The sequence below is a fragment of the Anneissia japonica genome, unplaced genomic scaffold, assembly GCF_011630105.1.
Source record: "Anneissia japonica isolate Jap-2015-1 unplaced genomic scaffold, ASM1163010v1 scaffold3867_len840240_cov202, whole genome shotgun sequence".
In the NCBI taxonomy this organism is placed as follows: Eukaryota; Metazoa; Echinodermata; class Crinoidea; order Comatulida; family Comatulidae; genus Anneissia; species Anneissia japonica.
In genome coordinates, this window is record NW_022715965.1 from 798,747 (window position 1) to 808,549 (window position 9,803).

General features: G+C 35.8%; 2 protein-coding genes across 3 annotated transcripts in view; both read left to right on the forward strand.

Annotated features, from left to right (window-relative positions):
• LOC117109513 overlaps positions 1-3,219 on the forward strand; it is an 18,493-nt gene extending 15,274 nt beyond the window's left edge. For both annotated transcript variants that reach the window (XM_033251884.1, XM_033251883.1), the window contains 5 exons: positions 769-1,100; positions 1,201-1,339; positions 1,557-1,888; positions 1,991-2,129; positions 2,477-3,219. In XM_033251884.1, the coding sequence (XP_033107775.1) occupies positions 769-1,100; positions 1,201-1,339; positions 1,557-1,888; positions 1,991-2,129; positions 2,477-2,505 (971 nt within the window). In that variant the 3' untranslated portion in view covers positions 2,506-3,219. The remainder of the gene's footprint in view (positions 1-768; positions 1,101-1,200; positions 1,340-1,556; positions 1,889-1,990; positions 2,130-2,476) is intronic.
• Positions 3,220-3,985: 766 nt separating this feature from the next.
• LOC117109514 (hyaluronan and proteoglycan link protein 1-like) lies at positions 3,986-9,313 on the forward strand. The gene is made up of 3 exons (XM_033251885.1): positions 3,986-4,142; positions 5,244-5,394; positions 8,822-9,313. The coding sequence occupies exons 1-3, from the start codon at positions 4,086-4,088 to the stop codon at positions 9,112-9,114; spliced, it is 501 nt and encodes a 166-aa protein (XP_033107776.1). The 5' UTR covers positions 3,986-4,085; the 3' UTR covers positions 9,115-9,313.
• Positions 9,314-9,803: the final 490 nt, after the last annotated feature.

The following is a 9,803-nucleotide window of genomic DNA, read 5'->3' on the forward strand; positions in this document are numbered from 1 at the left end:
ATACAATGCCCAACATGGACCCCGTCGTGCTAGATTGAATCTCGTACCGGATAGCGATGGTATTGGTGCTTGGGCCGCCAAAACCAGAGATCTTAATCAATGGATACAAGTTGATTTGGGGAAAATAAGGCAGGTTTCTGGCGTGGTGACCCAAGGACGTAATGGTTATTCTCCTGGCTGTCTCTTATACACATCTAGATGTGTATAAGAGGTAATGGTTATTCTCCTGGACAATGGGTTGAGTCATACAAGGTTTCTTACAGTATGGATGCCAACAACTGGGAACCAATTGTGGGTAGTACAGGCGTGCCAATGGTAAAGAAATTATTTGAACTTGAATGATATATCAAAATAGTATAAACTATAAATTAAAACTTGGTATAAAAATATATCTCAATTGGTTTTTTTTAGGAATTTGTCGGAAATTCTGATAAGGACACCGCTGTCACCAAGTTATTTCCTGCTGGAGTGCACGCTCGTTTCATTAGAATCCATCCCCTCGCTTGGAATGGACACATAAGTATGAGATTTGAAGTTCTAGGTTGTCCAGGTAAGCAATTTAAAAAGACGTTATTTCACTTTTTTTAAACCTCTGAAATTATATTTTTTATTTTTGTAACTAATATGAATATGTTTTGCAAGTAATTTTTTTTTTTAACATAAGGAGCTACAGTTAAAATTTTAGTATGCATCAAAACACTGAACATAAACTTACACACTAACAGACAAATACAAATTTAATTAATAATTTTCTGTATTTCTATTTAGTACCTTGTATTGACGGCTTAGGTATGGAATCTGGTGCTATCCCATCAGCTAGTATTAAAGCTTCCAGCGAATACAATGCCCAACATGGACCCCGTCGTGCTAGATTGAATCTCGTACCGGATAGCGATGGTATTGGTGCTTGGGCTGCCAAAACCAGCGATCTTAATCAATGGATCCAAGTTGATTTGGGAAAAATAAGACAAGTTTCTGGTGTGGTGACCCAAGGACGTAATGGATATTCTCCTGGACAATGGGTGCAGTCATACAAGGTTTCTTACAGTATAGATTCCAACAACTGGGAACCAATTGTGGGTAGTACAGGCGTGCCAATGGTAAAGAAATTATTTGAACTTGAATGATATATCAAAATAGTATTAAACTATAAATTAAAACTTGGTATAAAAATATATCTGGATTGTTTTTTTTTTTTAGGAATTTGTCGGAAATTCGGATGCGGACACCGCTGTCACCAGGTTATTTCCTGCTGGAGTGCACGCTCGTTTTATTAGAATCCATCCCCTCTCTTGGAATGGACACATAAGTATGAGATTTGAAGTTCTAGGTTGTCCAGGTAAGCAATTTAAAAAGACGTTATTCTACTTTTTTTATACCTCTTTAATTTTATTTTTTATTTTGTAACTAATATGAATATGTTTTGCAAGAATAATTTTTTTTTAACACAAGGAGCTACACTTACAATTTTCGTATGCATCAAAACACTGAACATAAACTTACACACTAACAGACAAATACAAATTTAATTAATAATTTTCTGTATTTCTATTTAGTACCTTGTATTGACGGCTTAGGTATGGAATCTGGTGCTATCCCATCAGCTAGTATTAAAGCTTCCAGCGAATACAATGCCCAACATGGACCACGTCGTGCTAGATTGAATCTCGTACCGGATAGCGATGGTATTGGTGCTTGGGCTGCCAAAACAAGTGATCATAATCAATGGATCCAAGTTGATTTGGGGAAAATAAGGCAGGTTTCTGGTGTGGTGACCCAAGGACGTAATGGATATACTCCTGGACAATGGGTGCAGTCATACAAGGTTTCTTACAGTATAGATTCCAACAACTGGGAACCAATTGTGGGTAGTACAGGCGTGCCAATGGTAAAGAAATTATATTGAACTTGAACGATATATCAAAATAGTATTAAACTATAAATTAAAACTTGGTATAAAAATATATCTGGATTGTTTTTTTTTTTTTAGGAATTTGTCGGAAATTCGGATGCGGACACCGCTGTCACCAGGTTATTTCCTGCTGGAGTGCACGCTCGTTTCATTAGAATCCATCCCCTCTCTTGGAATGGACATATAAGCATGAGATTTGAAGTGCTAGGTTGCCCAGGTAGGCAATGCAAAGGGGCGTTATTATATACGTTTCTTTTTATTTATATTATATGCAATTCAAAATAATTATCCTATTTTAATAATCAAATCAAATTATTTTTTTTTTTTGCTGTTTTTGCTACGTGAGAAATTACATTCAAGTTGGTATAACTTACTGATGTCTTGAAGTAATCCGAATCTATTTCATGAATTTTACTGCTACATACATTAAAGTAGACCGTTATTTTTTACTACTAATTATTATAAACAATAAAAAAGCAATATTTAAAAAATAAATACATTTTATTTAATTTGTTGTCATAATGTTTTTTTATTTAATTTTTTGTTTTGTTTTTTTATATATAGTGGCTGACGAAACCAACCCTGTCAAATAGAACGGATGCTGTCGACATGCTGTACTTTTGCATAGTGTTGAAACAGTAGTATTCTCTAAAAATAAACATTATCCACAATTCTAACGACAAAATACAGTGCTTAATAAATGCTTACAAATTATTGGTTGATAAGGCTTAATCTTTTTCGTTTAAGGTATGCTAATGTAAACATAGCCTTAAATCAATAGGACACTACATCGATCATTCATATTATTTAATGGTAAATGTTGAATAAAATTGCAAAATGCATGTATGCAAAAAATATGGAATTTTTTATTATATTATTATTATAAATCTTCATAGAATTTCGTTTGGCTTTGATATTAAATAGATTAGATATTATATTAAAGATGAAATGTAGCTTTTACAAAAGCATATTGTCACCTGTTACACTAAACTAAAGTAAAATAAAGTTCTAGGATATTAAGTAATCGATTTGAAATATCAGCATGACCTTTTAAACTCATGTTTCTTTGCATTGCCAGAGGAAAACAAATTTCCAGATGTTTTATTGGACAATAAATCTTATCTTACCTTATTTAACATTAACGATGAATTTAATTTTGTGTTTTATGCGAGTAAAAAATTGGATTTCTGACGAAAATTGTTCAACATTTGGTAAACTAATATGAAATTAATATATATTTACGTTCCTTGTTATCAGTTATGAGTTGCATGTATTTAATGAGGTAATAAACAAGAAAATCGATTAAATAAGCCTTTGAATTCCTTAAATTGCCCACTTTGGTCTCGTAGGGAAATCTCCCCCTCACCCGTTGGGGAGATCGGATCCCCTTTTCAGACAAATCCGGGTGCACCCCTGGCGCCAATAGAACTAAACAATTAGCTGTTGAGACAAGATGATAAAATACATTGAAATTGAATTCGTTGAAACATGCCAAACCATGAAATTCCCTTTCTCTCACAAATTCAACCAATACTTTTTTCCAGATGCAAGATCTCTACCGACACGGGTGCTAACGGTTAGCTCCCAGTCCGGATGATACAATGACTCTATTGTGGACCTAACCTCGCGTATTCCTAGCCCTGTTCTGATTGGTCAGTTGTTAAGTTTGATTGACACTCCGGAAAGGTCTATTGAATTTGTTCACACATAAATTCATGTTTACTGGGAGATTGATGATGCCTCTAAACCCAGTGTGAACGAAAATCGTCACCATTATGTCTCTCACCAGGGTCTCTGTTTAACCTTATTAGATAGATTTAAAAAAACCGGAATCATATCTATAACAGATCGACAGGGAGTGGAAGCTGAAAACCACAAAAAATAAATATAACATTGTTATACAGCCTTTAATCCTTTTTAATCCAATGACTGTCTATAATGTACTATTGTATCTATGTCAAGAGGTGATAATTAACATAATATAACCATATAAGGTGAAACATAGAGACGCGGCCACGAATTTTGTCCTTGGCGTTGTTTCCGGGGATACAACGTATATAGCCTAATCACACAGACACCCGCACACAATTCGTCAGATATTGCTTTGAAATTGAATCATTCATTACATAAATTGGTGCCAACTAAAATTTCAAATCTATTTCATCTCATTACAATGACTTTGGTCAACATCATTTTCGTCACCCTCGTGTTTTCGACAACAGTAACCAAGGTGAGGATATATAATACAACAAAAATAACCTAAATTTATGTAGAGCAGTACTGTAGGAAATGTAAAGCATTTTCAGCATCAGGGATGGCGCCAGGATCGGGATCATTGACGGGAGATCCCGGCTCTCAGCCACTCGCCACCCCTGATCACCTTGTAATTTTTAATATCAGACTTTCCATAACGATCAAGGTGCTTTACAGTAGGCGAACTTTACGCCAGTCCTGTGAGTTAATAAGTAACATTAAAAGAGGATGCTGTTTCTACACAAATTAAGAATATGTTAAAGTTTTTACTAACAAATGTGTGTGTTAATGCAATTTAAGTATTATTTACGTATACAAAATGATCATATATATATATATATGCTGCCGCCAACCCTCCGATTTTGGAGTTTTTGCGGCCTTGGATTTTGGAGTTTTCATGAATGTACGCAAACATTTTTTTGCGTAAAAACTCAATTTGTTTACGTACATTCATGAAAACTCAAAAATCCAAGTTTGAAAACTTTTAATCAACCCTCCGATTTTGGAGTTTTTGCGTACTATACGCAAAAACTCTAAAATCGGAATTTGCGCGCACGGCGCAAATAATAGGCCCTACTCCAATTTCGGAGGTTTTTGCGCCCTAAACGTATTATGAATTAAACAAGCTCTTCTTATAATTATAGAGAGAGCAAAACTTTGAATCAACCCTCTGACTTCGGCGTACTATACGCGAAAGATTAAAAAAAATCAGAGCTTAAAACTTTTAGTCAACCCTCCGATTTTAGAGTTTTAGCGAACTATACGCGAATAAAACTCCAAAATCGGAGTTTCAAAACTTGTAATCAACCCACAGATTTTGGAGCTTTTGCTTACGGTTACTATGCGTCCAAAATCGAAGATTCAAAACTTTCAATCAACCCTCCTAATTCGGAATTTGATGCGTGCTCTAAGCGAAAACCAAATGGGTATTTACGCGTCCAAAATCGAAGTTTAATCAACCCTCCGAAATCGGAGGGCGCAGACACTCTAAAATTGGAGTGGCTACATACATGAATTTGATGGTACAAACCTGAAACTAAAAAATAGTGCGACTAATCATATTATGATTTTCCTCAAGGCCGAAGTCCTGTCCGGTACAGTGAAAGAATTTGATTTTGAGGTTGAAATTCAAAATTCTGCATTGAAAACTCAAGTTCAGCAAATCTTTGACATAACAACTGAAATAAACAGCAAGATGGATGATGTCAAGGGGTGCACATGCTCTCGTTGTAAGTACAACAGTCCTAGTTTCGTTAAGTCAAGTCAATCGAGACGGCCCGAGTTGAGTTTTATGCAAATTTGTACGAAAAAAACAAAAATCCTGGAACATTTATAGCATATATTGATAGCATACCACTAATACTTTTTGGGAGGATAGGAATTGTTTGTGATAATTTGATATTGGCCGTGTTTGGCTGGTCGTTCTTTGTTAAACCACGCCCACCTGCGCAGTGGCAAAATCCTACTTAACGAAGACGACCAGTCGAATAAAAAACTGGCAAATACTCGACAAAACAGAATGACTGCATAGTTACCGCGATACACGCTGGGTAATCAAGGCTGCTTCGAATTGTGGCAGTATGGGTTTTTCGTAAACAAATGTTTTCATCCAGTTTTTGAATTGTGTTAGCCTACAGTTATTTTTTAACTTCAATGTGGGTAAATATTATAATTTTTATTTTCTGAAATTTAACCTAAATTATATTAACGCAAATGTTGTTGCCTAACTGACCAATCGGCCTTATTTTTTTTTTGGTCACGTGAATAACTTAACGCTGATTAACGCATTCTGGTTACGTTAATTTTCGTAGTCAACGAAGTCTATTTTTCGAACCAGTCGAATGAGAATAATACTCAATACTACTCAGAGGGCCATCGTTAAATTAAGTCAGAGCCCAAAATATAGCATCATATTGAATACGTTATCTGACATCATGAGAACCTAAACTTTAATACAATTATTTGTTATATACTAGGCCTAATTCGAAATTATTATTTTAAGACTTAAACATAATAGTAGCTACATACTGATTAATAATAGCTTTGAGATTTGATGCACATTTTAGAATTAATAATCGTTTTTATTATATCTTCTTGAATATTTATTGTCTGCCAAATGAAATATGAATTATATGCATCTTTAGAAATACAATTTCTACAATATTAATCTTGTTTTTATATAGATAAATGCTATTAATAATAGCTGAGATTTGATGCACATTTTAGAATTAATAATCGTTTTTATTATATCTTCTTGAATATTTATTGTCTGCCAAATGAAATATGAATTATATGCCTCTTTAGAAATACAATTTCTACAATATTAATCTTGTTTTTATATAGATAAATGTTCCATAAATTCTATCTTTCATAAAAAAAAAATAAAAAAAAAAAAACGAAATTCAGCGCGTCTATTTTCATTCTAATCAATGGCGTTTGTAAACGTGCACTGACGTCATCGTCGAATTCCAGGACGGTAAAGTTAGCCTGCCTGCCCCGGTCCCAGGCCAACCAATAATAATTAACAAAATGTTTGTTTGTTTGTTTTTTTTAATATAGCCCTATGGCGCATTTTGTACATGCACTTCAACTTTAACAACAAAAGCCATAGGCCTAGTACGTCCTGCTGTACTTAGGCCTACACTAGTTTGTTGTCGTCGGGGTATAATTCTGTCTCTAAATGAACGAGGAGCGAACCTAGCTAGTCAACATCTAGGCTAGGCTAATTGATTTTAAAATCAATAACCCACCTTAAAGGACTATCTGTCATTTTCTTCTTTGCAGCAGCAGACGAAAAAAAGTTAGTTATTCTAGGACGTTTATGATTCTTTATCACTAAAAATTAACAAACACTCGTTTTGACGCACTCCGTTCTGTAGTGTGTGTCTGCTGTTGAAAACAAACTTCCTAGCCTAATTTTGTGACTGGCCTATGATGACTGAGATGGACCATGTTGATTTATTAATAATATTTTGTTTGGGATGGAAAAAAGGAGAGTTAATATCCCAAAAATGCTCCATCAGCACATAGTTTAGTGTGCGCTATGGACAGTGGATTTACTAACCACACAATCCACAATCAGGTGATTAAGTCGCAAAACTTTATCTACATTTGTTAAATTAAGTCGCAAAAATTTAGCTTCGTTTGGTGGCACCATTTACTCTAGGTAGACGGCGACCGGTTTCGTTAACAGTTGGTACATTTCTTACAAACATTCAGCCAAAGGCCAGTGAAAGTTGAGACGGCAGCCGGTTTTTTATCGATGTTTGCCATTCTTATGTGTGCCATCGTAAAGTCATGGTTTGCTGGAGTTGCGTTCAATTTAAATCTCCGAACTTCTGAAGCTGAGATATTCTATGAATGTAGGCTTCTATCGCAGGCTACAAATTAAAAACGGGTGACCAAATAATGAATTAGGTGCTAAATTTTGATTTAATGCTAGGTAAGTTAAAAACAAACATTCCGTCCGAGTGGGACTCATTCAAAAATTTGAGGTGGTTCGCTAGAAAAGGGGGTTTCGCCCGAACCATAAAAGCCCCCCTTTCTACGGGCCTGGGCAACATGTCACAAGGGCATTTACAAAGAAGTCAGAAGCTCCTTTAGAAATCTGTTGTAACTATTTTAGTAAAAAAAATAGGAATACAATACGGTAAGGGTACAGTCCCGCTCATATATTCATTACTGAACGTAGGGGCCCAGGAATGAGTTGTTAGCCCAATGTAGGCTACTAAGCCTCGGCAAATGTGTGGTAGGGTGGCCGTTCTCTTTTTCCACGCCTCTTTGTCTTAACACCTCATTATATTTCAACCAAGTACCTATTTATACTCCAGGGTGAAGAGAAGTAAAGTGCCTTATCATTATCCAAGAACACAATCGAAATGCAAAGCGAAGGGTTCAAACCCCGGACCTCGAGGGTTTTTTTTTTAATTTCCCTCACATCCAACAGCAAGTACACTCGCCACTAACAACAGGATGAGAATGATACTTTATAAGCTAAGCTTCTTTATGAGGCTTAGGTAGTGGAGTTGTTTTTAGTCGTGAGAAAAATTCCTGCTGTGTCAGAAACTGAACCCAAGATCCTGGGATCAGAAGGCAAGCATCTTAACCACTGACCTATTTAACTCTACTCCACAAAGACCGAAACACAATCGCGGCTCCAACCCCCATAGACTAGGAATTAGCAAATACCATAAATGCTGAATATGCACCGCTCTCGAATAAGCGCCGCACCAAGCCTGATTTTTTTTTTAGCTATAATCGCCGCTCTCCCGTCGAATACCGTATGCTCCGTGGCGCTTAATCTAGAGATTATATTATCTCCCTGTGTGTAATGAAACACGTTGAGAAACAGGGTTTTAAATACAATGTATACAGTGTTAAAATTAATAAATAACACAATGAAGACACAAGCATTTCTCTATAAATGTTTATTTACGATGACGTAGGACCTATGATAGGCCTACTGAACTACGGGAATACGTCAGCTATGAAATTCTTAACGGTATTTTTTCTGACATAACATCAACATTTGCGAATGTTGTTATAGCGTTTTGTGTTTGCTGGGATGTAATGTTCACGTGGTGTGACGTAGTTTCATTATCATGCTGACATTAAATTTAAATCTAAGAATATATGTTTCTGGCTTCTTTTTTTCAGACCACGATGGAGTATTTCATGTTGCCAATGGCAGATATACGTATAATTTCGAAGAGGCGAAACAGGCATGTATTGACCGTGGCGCCACGATTGCTACCCCCGCTCAACTCCAAGCTGCCTGGGAAGTTGGACTAGATGCCTGCCTTGCCGGATGGCTCTCCGATGGTAGCGTTAGATATCCCATTAGGATGCCTCGCCAAGGATGTGGTATTAACACTAATCCTGGTATCCGCAGCTGGGGTTACAAACCAAAAGATCAGAAGGTTGCCGATGTCTATTGCTTTAAGCGTTAAAATGTCTGTTTCACATTCGTATTCGTATAAGTATTTCACGCAATTAATTAAGCTATTTAGGTTTATATATATGCATATGTAAATCCTAAACGATAAACTTCTATTGAACATTAATTTTTTGAAAGAGCATACAGAATTATTATGCGCTATTCAAGTCACAGCCATTACCATATTCATTAAATCTGAGACATTGAGTTTATTCTTTCTCTTATTATTGCCATGCTTGATTTTCTATCTTTATGTAAACAGACAACACAAAATAAAATTGACGGAAATGCACTGATAGTTTTTGATTGCACCACGACAGTAGGACGTAGAACGTAATGACGTTACATGGTCATCTGCGCATGCGAGAACGTTCAGTTCTCGTGGTCGCGTGGTAGGAAAAAAATAAAAAAGAGGCCTAGAAATCAAGTTAGGGGGAGTGGCATGTTAGAAGCAGTCAACATAGCCAGATATCCTAATTAATCCGTCCTGGTTACCCTAAGCCCTGTTGACACTTGATTTTTCACCTGGTATACAAATGGCGGCCATTTTGAAAAATGTATCTAAAATGTGCATATAATTGGAACTAAATAAGCTACAGATATGATGTTGGTGTCTAAAATCATAATTTATATACAGGCAACAAACCAGACATTTAAAAACTACTGTCACTCATGCCAGAATGGAACATAATTCAAAAATAG